A 21,272-nucleotide genomic window follows, 5' to 3' on the forward strand; every position below is an offset into this window, starting at 1 on the left:
GGGTAATATACAATACAATCATCATCATAATGGTGGTATTATATTCCACAAGAAATCAGCTGATAAAATTTGGAGTTCTCAAAAAAATTATTTAAAGTAAGGATTTGGGTCTACAATCTTTGTGCTAAGTACATGTTGTGCATTGAGCTATCTGATAGTATATATATATATACACACACACACATATTTTATATAATTTTAAAATAAATATGGACATCTTGGGGGTGCATACTCAAGTGTTTTTACTGTAATAAGAAATGTCTAGTAATCACTGCTATAGAGGAAGGACCTGTAGGCTTGAAATCAGAAATCCCAGATATAAGACCTAGCTCTGCCACCTGCTATCCATGAGACCTTGGGGAAATCATTACATATTTCTGGACCCTGCATATGTCCCAGGGTTGTTCTGAAGATGATTTCTACATAGAGGTGTAAGTATATTGAGAATTGCAAAGATCTGTGCACATACACAGTGTCACACTGTTCTTCCGTATTACTTCTTGACATACTTTGGTATGTCCTTACCACATAACACAGTATCCCGCACATGGAGATAATTATAATTCTAAATAGTATTTATGAACAATAGAGTCTTATTACTGTTTAAATGGCTTTCCATAATTAGAACAGAGTGGAAATTACATTGTGCTTATTTCATTTTTCCCCTCTTAACACAGTTTCCACAAATAAGTACTGTAAAGCATGGTATTCCTGCCGAGATGTGATATCGTAGTCTTTGTCCCCATTTTTGCAGAAGGTAATCAGCCCTACTGACAGGGCAGATGAAAAAACAGTGAAATAATAGAAAGTTTAATTTGAAAGTGTATGTAGATTACCTGTAGACATTTTGGAAGGCATAGGTTGCTAGAGATCATCTGAATTGTACAGGGAGGACTATTGCATTGTCAAGCTCCCATGGCAACCTGGGCTTACTTCTGTGTAGTGCTTTCTACCATGTCTGTGTAGTGGTACATCTATTTCTACTTCTGAGTTCTTTGAAGGCAAGGATTGTGTTTCGTTCATTATTTTGAATCCCTGTTGCCTGGCACAGAGCTTGACACTGCTGAGTGAATGATCAACCAATACATATTTTAATGCATACTGTGAACCAAGGTCTATGATAGGCGTTGGGTTGATTTATATCAATTCCAGTTATTTTTTAAAGGCAGAAAATGATACGTGGGTTTGGGGAGATGTCGGTGAAAGGGAATGGGTGATGGGCAGTAGCGAGATTGTTACTCATTCTTTTTCCAAAGAGAAAGTGGCAGATGGACTTTTGACTGGAGAAAAATCTTGACAGGGAGATCACCATGGAGTATAGAAGGGTGAGGATACACCTAAATGAGAGGAGACATTGCTGTGAGTTTCTACATTTCTTTTGGCTTGGCATCAAGTAGTGATTACATACCAACTCCTTTTATCTCTCTCCACCATAAGCAATCCAGTTGTCCAAACATTACTCATTCACATTCCCAAACCAACTACCAAAACAACATTCCAGGAGAAGCAGGAGTTTTAAAGGTTGTGCGTTATGACACCTCTATCTTTTCTTTCTAATAACAGGCTGCACAAATATAAACATGTGTGATTACAGGCAGGCTATGGTTCAACTTTAATTAATCCCTTGGTTCTATAGATTAAGAATATGATTCATAAAATTTGTTCATTAAAAAATCCATTATAAGGAAATTATTTACCTGTGCTTTTTTTTTTTTTTTTGCCATAAAGAAATTTTCATGCTCTTTAGTACTCAGAGTACAAGCTTTATTTTCTTGGAGCTGAAAATACGGCAGAAACTGACCACACTAGAAAAATAAAAAGCTAAATGTTCAATTGCTGTTTTTAATTTTCGTTTTTTTTTAAAGTCAGGTTTTTTGAGGTTTAATGTGCATACAGTAAACTTTGCCCTTTTTTGGTGTATAGTTCTATTAATTTTGACAAACAAATTCAGTTGTACAATGGCCACCATAAACAAGATAGAGAATATGAGAATACTTCCACCATTCCAAAAAATTCTCTTATGCCTCTTTGTGGTAAACACACTCCCTTTGCCCTCTGACAATCTCTGATCTGTTTTTAGCCCTCCAGTTTGACTTTTTCTTGAATGTGGTATCAATGAGCTATAGCATGTAGCCTTCTGAGTCTAGCGTCTTTCACTTAGCATAGTGCTTTTGAATTTCAAGATGTAATGTGGTCTGTTTCTTTTGTAGCATTTCATATATGGGTGTACCATATATTTTTCCATTCACTAGTTTATGGGCATCTGGGCTATTTTCAGATCTCATGATTATGAATAAAGCTGCTCTAAATTTTCCTCGTAGGTCTTTATGTAGATATTTTTGTTTTTCTTGGATAAATGTCTACGAGTGAGATTGCTAGATTGTATATTAAGTCTATGTTTAACATGATGAGAAACTGCCAAACTATAATTTTGCATTCCCACTAGCAATCTATGAGGGTTCCAGTTGCTCAGAATCCCTACTTGCACTTGGTATTGTCCATCAGAAAAATTTCTTTGAGTCATTCTAATAGTTGTATAGTGGTACGTTTAGAATGTGTATTTCCCTAATGACTAATGATGTCGAGCATCTTCTTTGTGTGCTTATTTGCCATTTGTATCTCTTGTTTGATAAAGTATCAGTTCAAATCTTTTGTCCATTTTTAAATTGGTTTGTGGTTTTTTTTTCTTGTTATTGAGTTGTAGTTTTTTATGTTTATATTCTATATGGCAGTCCTTTATAAGATTCGTATTTTGTGAATTTTTCTCCCAGTTTCTGGCTTTTTAAAATTATTTTGATGGTGACTTTCAATAGATGACACAAACAAATGGAAAAAACATCCTGTGCTCATGGATTGGGTGAATAATGAGATTGGGTCAATATTGTTAAACTGACCATATGCCCACAGTGATCTACAGGTTCAATGCTATTCCTATCAAATCACCAATGTAATTTTTCACAGAATTAGAAGAAACTATTCCAACATTCATATGGAACCAATGAAGATCATGAATAGCCAAAGTAATCCTAAGCAAAAAGAACACAGTGAGATACAAATGGGCTATATAATGGTCAAAATACATGAACAGATGTTTCACCAAAGAGAGACACAGATGGTAAATAGCCACATGAAAAGCTATTCAGGCCAGACGCAGTGGCTCACGCCTGTAATCCCAAGACTTTGGGAGGCTGAAGCGGGTGGATCACCTGAGGTCAGGAGTTCGAGACCAGCCTGGCCAACATGGTGAGATCCCATCTCTACTAAAAATACAAAAATTAGCTGGACATGGTGGTGCGTGCCTGTAATCCCAGCTACTCAGGAGGCTGAGGCAGGAAAATCGCTTGAACTTGGGAGGCAGAGATTGCGGTGAGCCGAGATCGTGCCACTGCACTCCAGCCTGGGTGACAGAGCAAGACTCTGTCTCAAAAAAAGAAAAAATAAAAAAAAGAAAAGCTATTCAACATCATTTTCCATTAGGGAAATGCAAATTAAAACTTTAGTGAGCTATAACTACATACCTATTAGAAAAATACTGATAATGCCAAATACTGGTGAGGATGCAGAAAAAATGGTTCTCTCATTTATTGCTGGTGGCAATATAAAGTGGTACAGCTTCTCTGGACAACAGTTTGGCAGTTTCTTACAAAACTGAACATGCACCTACCATATGACCTAGCAATTATGTGCTCGGACATATATCCCAGAGAAATGAAAACGTATGTTCACACAAAAACGTGTACATAGATGTTCAGTCTCAAAAGGTTACCTACTGTGTGATTACACTTACATAGCATTCTCTAAATGGTAAAACTATAGAGATGGAGATTAGTAGTTGCCAGGGGCCAGGAACTGGGAAGGGAGTGTTGAAATATACATGTGAATACAAAAAGGTAACATTAAGGAGTTCTTTTGTGCTTATGGAATGGTTCTGTATCTTGATTTGGGTGGTGGTTACAAAAATTGTAACCATACATGGGGTACAATTGCATAGACACACACGCACACATGCAGGTCAGGAAAAACAAAAACTGAGCAAGCTCTGTAGTTAAACAGTGATGTACCAATGCCAATTTTTAAATTTTAGATATTATACCCTAGCCTATAGAAGATGTCTCTATTTGGGGAAGGTGAGTCAAGAGTACACTGGACTCTACTATTTTTGCAATTTCCAATGAGTCTATAATTATTTCAACATTTAAAAATGTGATTACACATTTTTTCTGCTTTTCTTTTACTACTTATATGGATGTTTAAAACATTCATTTGGATTATTTCTGGTATGTATGTTATGGGTTTAATAGTTTATCATTTAGTGAATAAACCTTACTTTCTTAGTGTTTTAGACTCTTCCTTTATCATATACTAATGTCCATTTATATATAATCATTTCCTACACTCTTAGTTCCAGTGATGAATTAAATTGTGCTTCAGTTTCTTCATCTGTAAAATTTACATAATAGTAGTATATATGTCATAGAGTTCATTCCTTCAAAAACTCTATTTTTGGTACCTAACCTGTGTTAGTCACTGTTCTAGTGCCTCAGGATACATGAATGGACAAAGTAGACGAAGATCAATCGTTGTCTTTCTGGAGTGTACTGTCTAGCAGGGGAAAAGGATGACTAATAATAAATACATTGTATAGTAAGTTGGAAACAGTGCTGTGAAAAAAAGAAAAAGTGGAAAACTTAGGCAATACCATTCAGGACACAGGCGTGGGCAAAGACTTCATGACTAAAACATCAAAAGCAATGGCAACAAAAGCCAAAATAGACAAACGGGTTCTAATTAAACTAAAGAGCTTCTGCACAGCAAAAGAAACTTTCTTCAGAGTGAACAGGCAACCTACAGAATGGGAGAAAATTTTTGCAATCGACCCATCTGACAAAGGGCTAATATCCAGAATCTACAAAGAACTTAAACAAATTTACAAGAAAAAAACAACCCCATCAAAAAGTGGGTAAAGGATATGAACAGACACTTCTCAAAAGATGTTTATGCAACCAACAGACATATGAAAAAATGCTCATCATCACTAGTCATCAGAGAAATGCAAATTGAAACCACAATGAGACACCATCTCACACCAGTTAGAATGGCGATCATTAAAAAGTCAGGAAACAACAAATGCTGGAGAGGACGTGGAGAAATAGGAACACTTTGACATTGTTGGTGGGAGTGTAAATTAGTTAAACCATTGTGGAAGACAGGGTGGCAATTCTTCAAGGATCTAGAACGAGAAATACCATTTGACCCAGCGATCCCATTACTGGGTATATACCCAAAAGATTATAAATCATGCTACTACAAAGACACATGCACACGTATGTTTATTGCAACACTATTCACAATAGCAAGTCTTGGAACCAACCCAAATGTCCATCAATGATAGACTGGATTAAGAAACTGTGGCACATGTACACCATGCAATACTATGCGCCATAAAAATGGATGAGTTCATTCCTTTTCAGGGACATGATGAAGCTGGAAAGCATCATTCTCAGCAAAGTATCACAAGGACAGAAAACCACAGACCACATGTTCTCACTCATAGGTGGGAGTTGAACACTGAGAACACATGGACACAGGGCGGGGAACATCACACACCGGGGCCTGTCATGGGGTGGGAGGCTGGGAGAGGGATATAATTAGGGGAAATACCTAATGTAAATGATGAGTTGATGGGTGCAGCAAACCAACATGGCACATGTATAACTACGTAACAAACCTGCACGTTCTGCACATGTACCCTAGAACTTAAAGTATAATAATAATAATAATAATAATAATAATAATAATAATAATAAAAAGTGGAGCAGATAGGGGAGTTGGGAGATTGGGAGGTAAAATTTTAAGCAGAAAATCTGGGTAGGTCTCAAAGAGAAGGTGACAACTGTGCAAAGGCTTGAAGGAGGAAGGAAGACCATCTTGTTGAAGAATATTAACCAAGGTAACATCAAAAGAGAAATGGAGAGACATCAAAGAACTTTGATCAAATATAATTAGACTTACAATTTGATTGAATATAATTAGACTTACATTTTAAAAGGATAACTATGGTTCTGTGTTGAAAATAAACTGTAGGGTAGTAGCTGAACTTAAATGAGCTCATATAAATATTACATGTACTGCGTCTATCTATCTATCTATCTATCTATCTATCTATCTATCTATCTATCTATCCATCCACCCACCCACTTACCCACCTACCTATCTATCCATCCATCATTAAATTACTCAGAACAATGCCTGGTGTGATTTAAAGGCTATTATTATCATCATTATTTTCACTGTCAAGCTTAGTGTAACCACAACTACCTTATATAAGGCAGCTATCTTTATTGTATAGATAAGTAAACAGACTCAGAAGGGTTGAAGTAACTTGTCCAAAAGTTACATAATTTGTAAATGCCAGTGCCAGGATAGGAAGTCCAGGGATCACTGTGTTTCAGATGCATGCTCATAACCATGAATAAGCTCTTTCCCTAATTCCCATTCTCAAGATGCAATATAGATGAGAAATATTAGATGCACTCTATTTCATTAACCTTAATCGAGCTACTTCCCTGATAAAGATGACCCTAACAAAGCTATTTCTTCCCTCCCAAGTAAAATATCAAGCCATCATGGGCACCAAGGTTAGGGTACAAAGCTTTTAGGCCTTTAGTATCATGAGAGAACATCTTTGGAGAAACAAGCTTTTATTGTGTAGTATTTTTCCACATAGGTGCCAAATTGGCTCTGCCAATCTAATTGGGCACTACTCTGCTTAAATAGCAGGATTCTGTAATGACTTTAGGATCTGTAAGAATGCATACAGAATTTTTTGATTAATGGGTACATGCAAATTTATTTGGTAAAAATAGTGCCCTGTGCTATTTAATAATTTAAAAAAAGAATTCTGTAATATTTTTACTATAAATACCAATGTGCTTATTGTCAAGTTGCTTGTTTAGACAGATTATCTTTATTAAATCATAGTGTTGGGCACTGTAGCATGTGCCTATAACCCCAGCTACTCAGAGACTGAGGTGGTAGGATTGCTTGAGCCCAGTTCAAGACCAGCATGGGCAACACAGTGAGACTTTGTCTCAATTTAAAAAAAAAAAAAAAAGCAAACAAACAAAAAACAAACCATAGTTGTCCAAGTCCTGTCAAGAAAGCAGCTGTTTATCAGAGATAAAGTACTTACTTTATCAGAGAGAATATAAATAATTGTTTAAGGAGGTATTGCAAGATTGAAATGGTAAGAAGACAGGATCACGATGTATGCACTTTTCAGGAATGAAAGTTTGGGTCACCATCCAACCACATAGAGGACTCTGACTGCTAAGATTGTGGCTTGGGGGAGGAGGGCAGAATGGGTAGAAGAGACAAACTTAATAGCAAGCACAGCTATCTCATAGTACCATATGTGTACTTGCCTCGTATCAGTGGTATTGAATATAAAAAATCTATTTCTTCAGAATAAGAATGGTAATCTCACATTATAAATAAAATAGGTCCCAGGGATTTGGTTAACCTTATAATACATATTTTAAAAGATGGTGTTTTCTGAACAGCAGGCAGTATAGCACTATTTACACAGTAAGAGTTCAGAGTCCTTACACAGCAACGTAAGGACTTCAGTGTTTCAGGGCTTTACGCAACGTGGCTTGTTGGGACAATAGTGGACCTGAGAAGACAGGCCCCCAAGAAGGTTGGCTGGTACAAATATCCAGAGGCATGTGAGCATTTAGACATTTAGAGGCACGGGAACTAAAATGGAGAGCCTCTGGGCTGTGCTAATATTTGGTGCTAAGTAGGTTATGAAGCCTTGACTATAGGGAAATCCATCCCAGTGAAACAAGGCTCCTGCCATCAATTTGGGTCACAGATGGTAGTGTCTATACAGTGGAGTGCCAACAAATGGCAAGCGGATCAGGGCTCAGATCTGGAGGTCAAATCAAGGATACTGAGGAAAGCTGCTACTTGGTGGACATGAGTAATCCCAGAACTCACCAGAGGACACAACGTAGTCTAAGGGACATGCCAGCTCATTCACTTCATAGGATCCTCAGTAGAGTACTAAGTAATGTTGGTTGGGTTCTTGTTGGCTGAGGAATGTGATTGGACTGACTATGAAAGTACAAGGTCTTTAGTCCTGATCACTGGGCACAGTTGGGGAAGACAAAGACCTAGTGGTATCCTTTTGGTCACACTGGCATCACTACTTCCTGATAGTGTTTCTCATGTTCATCTGATAGACATCAAATAATTCTGCTGGGGGTGATATGATTTTACTTGGCTGGTATCAGAAGGTATGTCAAGCTATATAACAATTGGGAAGAAGTAATATAGTAACTGGAAGAAAGAACAGGCAAATGTGAGAAGTCAGGTAGTTAGAAAATATAAAATTTCCAATTACTGTTATTTTGGGGGTTTTATTTGAGATATTCCAGAATTTCCAGGATTGAAATAATTTAAAGCCAGAGAGCTAGCAGTCTTCCCCATATTGTGTATCTTAAAGAGTAATATTGGGATTTACAGACTTTTTTACTTAGTGAATTTACTGACGGTGGTCTGAACACACATGATTAAAAAACTCAGAAAAGGCATGGCAATAGTTCTGTCTTCCGCATTTCTGGATACATCAACCTTCAACTGCTATGGTTTACTAATCTTTAATTTTAAAGAATATTATGTACTTAAGTAAAGATAAATTCTGACAAATTGGGATAGTTTGCATCAGTAAGAAAGTTTATTGAAACTCGTTAGTAAATGAGAACAGAAAGTTGTTTTTCTTTCCATTAACACTTTCTGGTAAAGTGAAAAGAAGAAAATACAGAAACCACAAAACACCTTGTAGACACCTTATTTTCAGGGAGTGAACCTGTTTCCATAGACCATTAGGACAGAAGTGTCTCCTTGGAGACTTTGTTTCCGGTGCATCTGTATATAATGGTCTGTGTGAAGGGAGGACTTTCCTCTTGATGCAGCTCAATAGTAGTGTTTCTTGGTTTCTGATTCAACCATAGATGAAAGGACTCTACCGTCGGGTGCCACCTCTTCAATAATTGTCTTGATTACCCTGGTTTTGTTAGTATCTGAGTGAATGATGAAAAAAAAAATTACAGTCTGTAGGGATCCTTAGCAATTAACAAGCAAATACTGTAAAAAGAAGGAAATTTCAACTGTACATTGCTAAGTCCAAAAAAAAAAAAATGCTTAAGGTATAACATTTTGATCATGCCATTTTTCACAGTTGGTGTTAAGAGTAGTTTGTGAACAAATGCAAAGGGAACCGTCTCTAAGATTTTTAATTTTTTAAAACAACTCTATAGAGCTTAAAGCGCAAAAAAACCATTACAGGAAGTTAAAACTAATTCTGATTACCCCAGCTAGTTTCTGCTGACCTTGGTCCCTTAGATGAAGACTCGCCCACGGACCCAGAAGAGGAGGACTTGTGGCCTCCGCCGGAGCTGCCGCCGCCGAAGCCGCCGCCCGAGCTGCCGCCGCCACCGGAACTGCCTCCGTGGCCGCCGCCGGAACTTCCTCCGTGGCCGCCGCCGGAGCTTCCGCCCCCGTAGCCGCCGCTGGAGCTTCCACCCCCGTAGCCGCCGCCGGAGCTTCCGCCGCCGGAGCTTCCGCCTCCGTAGCCGCCGCCGGAACTACCACCGTGGCCGCCGCCGTAACCGCCGCCGGAGCTTCCGCCTCCGTAACCGCCGCCGGAGCTTCCTCCTCCGTAGCCGCCGCCGTAACTTCCGCCGCCGCGTCCACCGCCTCCGGAACTAAACGGGGTGAGGTCACATTCGGTTATCTCTAACGTTGGAAAACGGTGGGTAGCTTTCCAGTTGCCGTTAATTTAGAAAATAAGCAAAACGTGTCTTGAGAAAATAAAACCCTGCCAGGTATATATGTTAAAACCCTGCCAGGTGTGTATTTTAAAACCCATCCTTTGAAAACACTTTTGTGTACACAGAACTCTTAAGAATCATTTTGGGCCATATTCATGAGAAAGTGAGATTGCGGTTGCGTACTCCTTTTTCTGTACCCTACACCCTCTCTTCCCTTCCTCTTACTCTCTGGCATCTTCTTGGGGTTTAGATAAGCCTTGCTATCTGGAATATTGAATAAAAGAAACTGCGATAACTTTTCATTTTAAAATGTACCTTCCCTCTCCTTCTAGCAGACTGCGGTAGGTTTGAATTTCATTCTCCAGTCGGATCTTAATATCCAGGAGTTGCTGGTATTCAGTATTCTGGCACTCGGTTTCAGCTCGAATCTGTTGCAGCTGTTCTTCCAGAGCGGAGATCTGGGCCTGAATCTGTGAGAGCTGCACACAGTAGCGACCTTCTGTTTCTGCCAAGGAGGCTTCCAGGGATTGTTTCTGAAACGAATATTTTTGTGGCTTAGCGACTTACTTGTTCAATTGAGTATAGTGACACTTACTTAATTGTTTAGTAAAGCCTTATATAGAAGAATAAGAAAATGAACAGAATTTGTTTTATGTTTAATGGCACCATTTCAGTTTCAGCACTTTTAGACCAATGCCAGTAGTACTTTTCCTCCTTTAACATAGAGCTTTACTTTTTCTCTTTCTTACCTCCAACTCTGCATTTTTCTGTTGCATTGCATATTCTTAGGTGAGCATGAAACTTTGTATGATAAAATTGAAGTCATTTCGTGAGAGTTAACATACCAGGGCCAGTTGGGACTGTAGTTCTATCTCCAGAGCTTGTACAGTACGTCTCAATTCAGTAATCTCGGATTTATGGCTGGACATCTGTTCAATGTTACTATCAATTTCTGTAGTCAGTTCCTTGCTCTAGAGTATTAAAAACAGGGAAAAAGATGAGGAAATTCTGAAATGATAAAACCACCATGAGTTTCACTATAAAGGAAGATTAATTTACCTTTTCGTTGAACCAGGCTTCAGCATCTTTGCGGTTTTGTTCAGCAAGTTGTTCGTATTGGCTTCTCATGTTATTCAGAAGTTGAGTCAGATCAACACCTGGGGCAGCATTCATTTCCACATTCACATCACCAGTGGACACATTTCGAAGGTCTTTCATTTCCTGTTTGAGAAACAGAAAGATTTAATGGCTACACGAGGACCATAATGAACTCTCTTTGGCTGGGAAAAGTGTAACTTTTGTGTCACCTCCTCGTGGTTCTTCTTCAAATAGGCCAGCTCTTCAGTCAGGCTCTCAATCTGCATCTCCAGGTCAGCCTTGGTCAGGGTCAGCTCATCCAGCACCCTACGCAGTCCGTTGATGTCAGCCTCCACGCTCTGGCGCAGAGCTACCTCATTCTCATACCTGAAACAAGCATGATATCAATACTGGATATAACTTATATAGGGGAGATGTATCTGGGCAGAGACTGTTAAAAAGCAAATACATAGTTGATCTCATGTCATGGCAGTATTTGTCATGTACAGTTCACTTAGGAGTAATAGTGGTTTAATGGAAAAAAGCTTAACAGTTACTTTAAAATGCATTTTCTTCCTTTAATATTGCCAAAAATGTAATACCGACATGGAAAATTTCTCAGATAACTCCAATACTATTTTTTTTGGGTGAATTCAGGAAAATGTAAATGCTATTGTGGGCATCCCAAGTCAGGTTAAAAACGACTGATGTATTCGTTGTGATAGTATTATACAACGATCGCTTAACTTACTTCAGCCTGAAGTCGTCAGCTGCCAGCCTGGCATTGTCTATCTGAAGCAGGATATTGGCGTTATCAGTTGTTAGGTTGAGGATCTGGAGGGAGAGGCAAGGTTACTTAAGAAAAGGTCAGATGCAGATACGGCTTTTGTAGTGGCGTAGATGAACTCTGCACATTTATGTTGTTCTCTTACAAAATCTTTTATTTTAAATATGAGATATTGCAGGCTTACCCATATACTTAGCTTTGAATTATTTGTTCTCTTGGAATTTCTCCAGTCTTGTATTTCTGTACACAAATTATTCCTTTCTGAAAACTAACTGGAATTATATAGATGTATTCCTGCAAGTGTGCCCTCCTCTTTTAGACTATGTGATTTCCATGTATTTCAGCCATGCTTTGGCTGACTCACACCTGCATTTGTTTAACTCATGATAAATACTAATAAATAAGTATGCTCTGAACTGGTACACAATGGGTACAATTCAGAAATTCCTTAGAGGCAAGCAGTATCCCACTTTCATACTAGAAAATTCATTTTTCTCACCATGTTGGTACTGAATATGACTTGTTATCAGTCTGAATAACATTTTGTTCTGATTCATTTCATGATTTCTTTTTCAGTTTCTACATTTGTAAATGACTTAGCATATTTTAACTGTGGACTCATTGTATGCTCATTAAAACCTCAAAAGTTCTTAGTAATCTGCCATCCTCTTAAGACAAGCAGCACACATGCTGGATGAAGAATGCCACGACTATACTTTCGCAGATGTTTATCTTTGATGAGACTGGGTTATTTTTGAAGCAAGAAAGTAACATAGGTAAACATAGTAAACAGCCACATTGTGCTTAATTTCAGATTCATCTGTCTGGATTTCATGGACAAGATACTTGAAGCTGGATTTAAAAATACTTCTTACCTGATTTTTAAGGTCATCAATGGTTTTGTAGTATTTGCTGTAGTCACGAGGCTGCCCCTGGTGTGAGTTGCCATGCTTTTCATACCACTCCTTGATTTTGCCTTCCAGCTCATAGTTTGATTCTTCCAAAGCCCGAACTTTGTCCAAGTAGGAAGCCAGGCGGTCATTCAGATTCTGCATGGTTACTTTTTCATTTCCAGAGAGAAGGCCACCATCTCCTCCAAATCCACCACCAAAGCCTCCTCCAAAGCCACCTCCACCAAAGCTGCCCCCACCGAAGCTGCCACCTCCAAAGCTACCCCCTCCAAAGCTGCCTCCATAACCCCCACCAAAGCTGCTACTTCCATAGCTTCCACCAAAGCTACCTCCACCAAAACCTCCTAATCCTCCATAGCCACCTGATGAGCCCCCAAAGCAGCCCCCACCAGAGCTCCCACGGCTAAAAGAGCCACCACTAAACCCCCCTGAGCTAAATCCTCCACCAAGGGAGCCTTTGCTGCTCGAAATTCTTAGGGATGATCCTCCTCCTCCTCCTCCTCCACCTCCTCCACTGCGGGAGGAAGAGTAGTGCTTGCTTGAGCTGTATCGAACAGACATGGTGATGCTGTTTAGCCCAGGGAGTGCCTGCTACCAAGGACAGTGACAAGCCTTTATGTAGATACTGATAGGGTGTGTCCACATGTGTTAGAGTTTGCTTACTTGCATGGTTTTCTTTTTGCCTACTTAGCATCTTTGGCTTATGATTGCATAAATTATCTTCAGTAATAACCAATCCCAATATGTACAATTTTGAATTTGCCCTAAGAATAAACAGGAGGTTTGCTATGTTGAAATTGAAAATGGGTGGAGTTCAGATGAGCATGTTTTATTATGCTTTTCACCTGTTGAAGGACATTGAGCAACTGTTAAGATCCATTTTTCTCAGCACTAATTCAGGTTGCATAGAATGTTTGCAAAGTTTGGGGAAAAAAAGAGTTTCAGCTACAAAATTATAGTTAAAATAAGATTTTTCAAATTCATGTTTTAAACAGTTTTAATTGGAACAACAAATAGCATAAAGTCTGGCAGAATCATGCTCTAATAAGGTTCTTGTAGACAACTGTAGGGAATCAAAAAGAAAAAAATTCTAAAAATTTAACTAGCATCAATAGTTGCCATATATAAAACATTAAAACCATAAAAACCACAATTTAGGAGATTGTGTTTGTAGGGGATCTTTTAATTTATTTGGCAAATGAGAGTATATTGATATTTTGCCTAGGAAAGTGGAAGTAATGATTTTAGAATTTTCTAATTAATGATGACATTATTTTTAACATTAAAAAATCTGAAATCATGAAGTTATGCTGGATTATTTTGCCTTTTAAATTCATCATAGTTAAGGTTTCTATGAAGACCATAATAATGCAGAAAATCTGCATTATTTTCTTAGCATGAAATATGAAGAACTAACTTGTAGTACTTTACACTAAGTTCTGATTGAATAAAAGGAAAATTTGGATATGTTATGATTGCAAGTAAAAATTTGCTTTCAGAAATGTAAATCCGTATTAGAGAATGGTACTTGCACCAAATATTATGAACTAGATTGTGCACATGTGTTCCCAAGCTAGGTTCAGTGTCTCCACAAAAACAACACACTTTCTTGGATATACTGTGTACAGAATTTGGTATAACAGTTTGGTGAAGTAAATTGGGATTTTGGTGCATTGTGTAAGATTATATCTCCTCATAGGCTATGACATTGCTGTTGTTTGGATGTATATATTCATACATATTTTACAATTACATAGTGCTGTTTGTGATACTATGATTTAAAAATTTCTAGAACAAGCTGTTGAGATAGGAATGGTGGTTATTATTATTTCTTTTCTTTCTTTCTTTCTTTCTTTCTTTCTTTCTTTCTTTCTTTCCTTTTCTTTCTTTCTTTCTTTCTTTCTTTCTTTCTTTCTTTCTTTCTTTCTTTCTTTCTTTCTTTCTTTCTTTCTTTTCTTTCTTTCTTTTCTTTCTTTTCTTTCTTTCTTTCTTTCTTTCTTTCTTTCTTGTCTTGCTGTGTCGCCCAGGCTGGAGTGCAGTGGCACAATCACAGCTCACTGCAAGCTCTGCCTCCCAGGTTCATGCCATTCTCCTGCCTCAGCCCTCTCGAGTAGCTGGGGCTACAGGTGCCCTCCACCAGGCCTGGCTAATTTTTTGTATTTTTAGTAGAGACAGGGTTTCACCGTGTTAGCCAGGATGGTCTCGATCTCCTGACCTTGTGATCCGCCTGCCTTCGCCTCCCAAAGTGCTGGGATTGTAGGCATAGTTATTATTATTTCTAATTTATAGAAGAGGAAGTTGAAGTTGAGAGGTTGTGATTTTTCCACAAGACATGGAACATATGGTTAAACTGCAGTTAGAAGCTTGGTCTTTTAACTTCTTGGTTCTTTCCTACTTTACCAATGTGTATGTATATTATCTGCTCCAGTGGATTTGGTCTAATGGAACTGAATGACTCTAATTCTCACCATAAACTTCTCCAAATGGGGAAAAAGAGCAAAACAAAAAGAACTTAGAATCATGAAAATATTGAAAGGGTAGTGAGTTGGCACACACTCTGCCTTTAGTAATTGTTTTTTCAAATTAAGTTTATAGCTGCACATTTTGGTTTATGAAAGCTACAGAAATAGTTTCTGCAGGGAAGGGGAACGTGGTTGGCAGCATTAATCAAATGTTATTGTTAAAGTGGAGGTTACTACCCAGCAAATCGCAACTCTTCCAACTTGTTAGCACATGCAAGTGGGGCAGTAGTTAAAAGAAAAACTGAAACCCAACCATGGGAATTGATTCTTGATGAAGATAACCTACAGTTAAAGAAGGCTATGATAAATCAGGATAGAAAAAGAAAAAAAGATTCCAATAACTTCAGAGAGGATGTTAAAACCTCGATATTAATGAAACCTTTTTGGAAAGAAGCATTTTAATTAAAGAGAGATTTTGATTGATTTTACCTATAATTAGCACAAGTTTTGGATCTTAGAATTACCAATTTTGTTTTAGTATTAGCCTATAATGTCTCCCTCCAGTGGAAAATATAAAAATTCCATCTCCTTTCAGTTAATTAACAAGTGGTATGAAGAGATCTCTATTACAATCATATTAAACCAAAGAATATGTGAAAGGGAGTCTTTGCATAAAAGTACATGAGAACAAATACAGGTATGGAGGGCCTTCTAATACTGTAACATTTAATTTAAGCTACCTTTACTGTTATTACCAAAGATTACTTATTAACTTGTATACTGTAGACATTGATTTGTCTTTATTCACGCTGTCATTTGTTGAAATCAGCCGTTGGCATGAGTAAAATTAAGAGGTGCCACATAATAATTTTACAGCTAAATTGGATGAACATTTATGATTCTAGTCTTGGCACCATTTACACTTGATTGCTATAATCCACTGTAACTGTATTTTCATTGTGCTCAATTTTTATTGTGTCTCTATGTAAAGCACATTGGTAGGTATTTAGAAGAAAAGTGAATGAGATACAGCTCCCATCCTTAAGGATCTCGCCATAGTTATAGTCTAATTGAGAAGACATGACATATACCATCAGCTTCAGCACTGTATGCTATGTAAATGGAAAATGATGGTGGGGCTTGGATGTGTAGGGGGAAGGAGTTAACGTTTCCTGAACATCTGCTATGATCTAGATGGTTTACTTTTCTTTAATCCTCCCCTAGATCCTCTAAGATAGGTATTATTACCTCATCTAATAGCTAAAAATCTAAACCTTAAAACGTTTTAGAAATTTGCCAGATTATGTATTTGTTTATTTATATATCAGCAGTGTCTGTGTGATGACACACAGCCTGGTTTTGAATCAAGAGATACAGTTACAGAAGTGCTAGTTTTCATAACACCAGACTGGCACTCTTAAGACCAATGAGCAAGGGGTCATGTTGGAATGGGGCCACCTGACAGAGTTTCATGGTGCAGTTGAAATTTAAGCTGAATCTTGTAAGGATGAGTAGGACTTTTCATGTGTGCAACAGCAGAGAGAAGACTGTTCTGGGAAGTCGGGACTGTGAAAATGCCAAGCAGGTGAAGACACTGAGTGACCAGTTTGGCTGGAGTAGATCATCCATATATATTAATTTATTCATTCCTTCAGCAGGTTTTATTGAGCACCTGCAATATGGCTTGGGGAATGCATAGGTGACCAAGATACAGTTCCTGCCCTTCAAGGAGTTTACAGTCTACTTGGAGAGGCAAACAAACATACCCATGAATCAGAGATTATAATATAGGGCAATCTGGGCTACATTTGAGCAATGTTCAGGGTTCGGAGGAATTGCAGAGAGAGGTTCTAACAGTCTGGTGAATGTGGTTTTTTTTGTTGTGTGTGTGTGTGTGTGTGTATGTGTGGTGTGAGTGCACGATGAAAGAATAGTGAAGTAAAGTTTGGGATTGAAGATGAGTTTTGGTTTAAGACGTGAATTTGAGGTAATACCAGGGTATTCATGTAAACATGTCTTTAAGCAGTTATGGGACTGCAGTTAGGGAGAGTGTTCAGAATAGCAGACTTTGGGGTTGGTTAGGATCCCTAAGGGAAGGAGTTTAGAGAGAAATGTACAGAAGGTCTAATTCTGAACTTCTGGAATCACTTTAGGGGCTGGGAAGAAGAAGTAGAGCTAGAGAATAATCCTGAAAAGAAGGACATCTAGGACCAGGCAAAGGGGGAAAGAGGATCATTGAAGCCAAGGGAGAAGAGAACGTGGGTGAGGTGGTCACCCGAGAGGTCAGTGAAAAGGTGGATTGAGGAAAGCAGTTTGGAACCATTGGCATCCTTCCAGAGGACAGTTTTAATTGAATAGTGGTGGGGCAATTCATGGTGCATACCCAATATTGGAATTGATGACTTTGCTTATGGTATTTTGTTTTCATGTTGTCCAGTTTATCAATTTCTTTAATTGCTTCTGAACTTATTGAGTCGTGGTTATGACGGGTATAGGTGCTATTCACATGGGGTTAATTTGGCTGGAGCTCTGAAAGCATGTTTTGGATTCAAATTTGTTATCAGTTTGACTTGTCTCACTGTTAGGATTTGGATCCTTTTTATTTCTTCTTTATTTTGCTTCAAGTAAAATCCTGTTTTGAAGTTTCTAGCTGAAAATTCTATTTGCAAGTTTCCTTTTCTGATTGAGATATAATACATATAATTGAGATATAATACATAGTTTAGGTAGTTGCAGAAGGACAAATCTGGTAATGCAGGTTATATCTCAAGATGGTAAGGTTGATCTAAATATTTAGAGTTTTCTGTTGTTTATCACAGAGTTTAAGAGTCAGGCATTTTCTTTTTGACTGTTCTGTGACTGTGCAAATTGTTTAATATGCTTTTGTGATTACTACCCACAGAGTCGAAACAGTGGAAAATTGTATCATTATTTGATAGATTTGGTACCCTCTTCTCAGATAGCTAATTGTCGGACAACTAAGATATCAATTGATAAAGTTCATGTCTTCTCATTAGTAAACTTCTAAAATTCAGAGATCCTAAATCTACAGACATTCCTATGTCAATTTTTCTGAAACTTCTGGGACTCTACTGTGATGGAAGCCACAAAAATACGGAAACTGCTTGAAGGCTGTTGAGGGTAGTGTAGCAGACTGAGTGGGTGGGATCTGGCGTCATACTGCTGGGGTTACAATCCAGGCTTCACCATTTATTGTGAGGTTTCATCTCAATGTCCTCTCTAAAGTAGAGATTATAATTTTTCTTACTTTATGGAGTTGTAGCAGGAGTCAAATGAGTTATTAAATATAAAGCATTTAGAACAATGATTTGCATGCATAGAATAAGCACTTAATGAATATATTTTTGTTGCTATTACTGTTTTGTGATCTCTGTTTCCCATAGGTTAACCCACTGTCCAACGCACAGGATGCCTTCAAAATAGGAATGAATGAAAGGATAGGGTGAGAGGTTGGAAAATGGCTTGTGAGGGAGGAGTAAATGGCTGGAGAGGAAAGTAGGGTGGGGAAAAGGTGTTCAGTTTGATAACTTTTGCGACAAACCGTGCCATCTGTTTTTCTTTGAGTGACACTTCCTTTCACTTTAAACTTCATTTCTTTATCTCCTACATCCACCAAGGCACTAATTTTGTCACCTTCTCTTTGTCATGGCTGATGTACTCGTTTCTTTCTGTGTAGCCCCACTGTAACTGCCCTAATCTGGGCTTTCACCACTTCTCTCGAAGATTACTTCACCAGCTTCTGAAGTGGTTTTCTTGACTCAGCACTGTCAATTAAGATCTGTTCACTGCGGCAAGATTGATGTTCTCGAAACAGTATTGTCATCACTTCATCAACATACTCAGATCTCTTGTGGACGGATTAAGTCTTCTCCATAACCTTGCCCTACTCTGTCTGTCCAACCTCATGCTCCCTGCGGTGAGTCAGGGTGGGGAGTGGAAGGAGTGCTGCATTTTCTTCATAAAGTAATTATGTGGCCCTGGGCAAGACACTCAGCTTTCTGTGTCTCAGTTTACTACCCTATAAAATATGGATAGTAATATTAAATATTAAAATATGGATTATAGTCCATGATTCAGTGAAAAAATGTGTGTTAGCATCTCCTTTAAAAATCCTTTAATTACTTAATCCTTTAAGCAGGCCTTTCTTACTCTTGGCTAATATACTATGCTTTGTTTCATTTTAAGGCCTGTGTTTGTTGCTCTTGGCGTAGAATGCCCATCTTCAACTTTGCTGTTTATTCAAGTTATTCTACCTCAACTCCAAACTCTGACTTAAATGCCATCTCCTTCACGAGACTTCTCACCGTTAGTCTCTGGTTCATGGCTGTCTCTTTCTTCTCATTTCCTATGTTGAACAACTTGGTGTTTTATAATTTGTTATACTATTCTGGCCTCTTTCTTAGTGTTCCCAATGCGATACAACGTTTAAGTTCCTTTAGAGAAGGGAGGGTGCCTCTGCTCTTGCTGCACCCAGTACTCATTGTTCTCTGAATGTTTTCGTATTGCTTCAGTGCCTTTCCCCACTTTCTTTGCCTTTATTTTTTTTCTCGAAACTCTTGGCCTGTATGTTTTGGCAATAGTGCAAGTTAAAAATTTAAATAAAGGCTGGTTGAAGACAACTAATTTAATTTTGCTTTAAAGGAAATTATGATACTTTTTGATGTAAGAATGTGTAAGAATGATAAGAAAACCAAGATTCTGCATAGGAATTTTAAAATACCTTAAAGTATATAAAGATGTATTCCTTAGAATGGAAATACACTGAATATATTAAGAAAACATTTTAGCCCTCACTCTTTCCTCTTCATTAAAGGTCACTATTTTTTTGTCTTGGATCTGTTGAGATTATCTTGTTACTAGTAACCTGCTAAAATATATCTGTAGTTTTATTCTAAAATTTGAATTTTTTTTCATACATCACATCAAATAAAAAGCTTCTGCACAGCAAAGGAAACAGTCAACAAAGTAAAGAGACAACCCACAGAATGAGAGAAAATATTTGCAAACTATCCATCTGACAGAGGATTAATAACCAGAATACATAAGGAGCTCAAATAACTCAATAGGAAAAAAAAATCTAATAATCTGATTAAAAAATGGGCAAAAGAACTGAATAGACATTCAGATCTCAAAAGAAGACATACAGGCTAGGCATGGTGGCTCACACCTCTAATCCCAGCACTTAGGGAGACTAGGGTGGGAGGACTGCTTGAGCCTAGGAATTCAAGACAAGCCTTGGTAACATAGGGAGACCCCATCTCTACAAAAAATAAAAATAAATTAGCTGGGTATGGTGGCATGTGTCTGTAGTCCCAGCTACTTGGGAGACGGAGGTGAGCCATGTTCATGCCATTGCACTCTGGCCTGGGCAACAGAGTGACCTCAAAAAAAAAAAAAAAAAAAATACAATGGCAAACAGGTATATAGAAAGGGGCTCAACATCATTGATCATCAGAGAAATGACTCAAAACTGTGCAATGAGAATGTAATTCTCATTGCAGTTGAATGTAATAATGTAAATTATTACAGTCACACTAATTTGTTGTATATCTCATCCCACTTAAAATGGCTTTTATCCAAAAGAAAGGCAATAATGAATGCTAGTGAGGATATGGAGAAAAGGGAACCCCCTAGTACACTTTTCTTGAGAATGTAAATTAGTACAGCCACTATGGAGAACAGTATGGAGGTTCCTCAAAAAGCTAAAAATAGAACTGTATGATCTAGCAGTCCCACTGCTAGATATATACCCAAAATCATGGAAATCAGTATATCAATGAGACATCTGTACTCTCATTTTTTTTTGCAATACTACTCACAATAGCCAAGATTTGGAAACAACCTAAGTGTCCATCAACAGACGGATTGATAAAGAAAATGTGGTACATATACTTAATGGAGTACTATTCAGCCATAAAAAAGAATGAGATCCTGTTATTGCAAGAACTGACTGGACCTGGAGGACAGTATGTTAAGTGAGATAAACCAGGCATAGAAAGATAAACTTCTCATTTGTGGGAGCTAAAAATGAGAACAATTGAACTCATAGAGGTAGAGAGTAGAATAATGGTTACTGGAGGCTGGGAAGTGGGGATGGTTAATGGGTACAAAAATATAATTAGATAGAACAAATATAATCTAGTATTTGATAGCACAATAGGGTGATTATAGTCACAAT

At 37.9% G+C, this 21,272-nt stretch overlaps 1 protein-coding gene across 2 annotated transcripts; it reads right to left on the reverse strand.

The window, feature by feature from the left end:
* Positions 1-8,718: 8,718 nt before the first annotated feature.
* On the reverse strand, positions 8,719-13,199 carry KRT10 (keratin 10). 2 transcript variants are annotated; one of them, XM_025362523.1, is made up of 8 exons: positions 12,576-13,199; positions 11,665-11,747; positions 11,144-11,300; positions 10,896-11,057; positions 10,682-10,807; positions 10,152-10,369; positions 9,396-9,770; positions 8,719-9,086 (listed from the first exon to the last, which is right to left on the reverse strand). In XM_025362523.1, exons 1-8 carry the CDS (start codon positions 13,170-13,172, stop codon positions 9,080-9,082), a joined length of 1,725 nt encoding a protein of 574 aa, XP_025218308.1. In that variant the 5' UTR covers positions 13,173-13,199; the 3' UTR covers positions 8,719-9,079. The 2 variants fall into 2 exon arrangements, with proteins under 2 accessions (XP_025218308.1, XP_025218307.1); XM_025362522.1 differs by having other exon boundaries at positions 9,376-9,770.
* Between the last annotated feature and the right edge of the window lie 8,073 nt (positions 13,200-21,272).

The sequence above is a fragment of the Theropithecus gelada genome, chromosome 16, assembly GCF_003255815.1.
Source record: "Theropithecus gelada isolate Dixy chromosome 16, Tgel_1.0, whole genome shotgun sequence".
Classification (NCBI taxonomy): domain Eukaryota; kingdom Metazoa; phylum Chordata; class Mammalia; order Primates; family Cercopithecidae; genus Theropithecus; species Theropithecus gelada.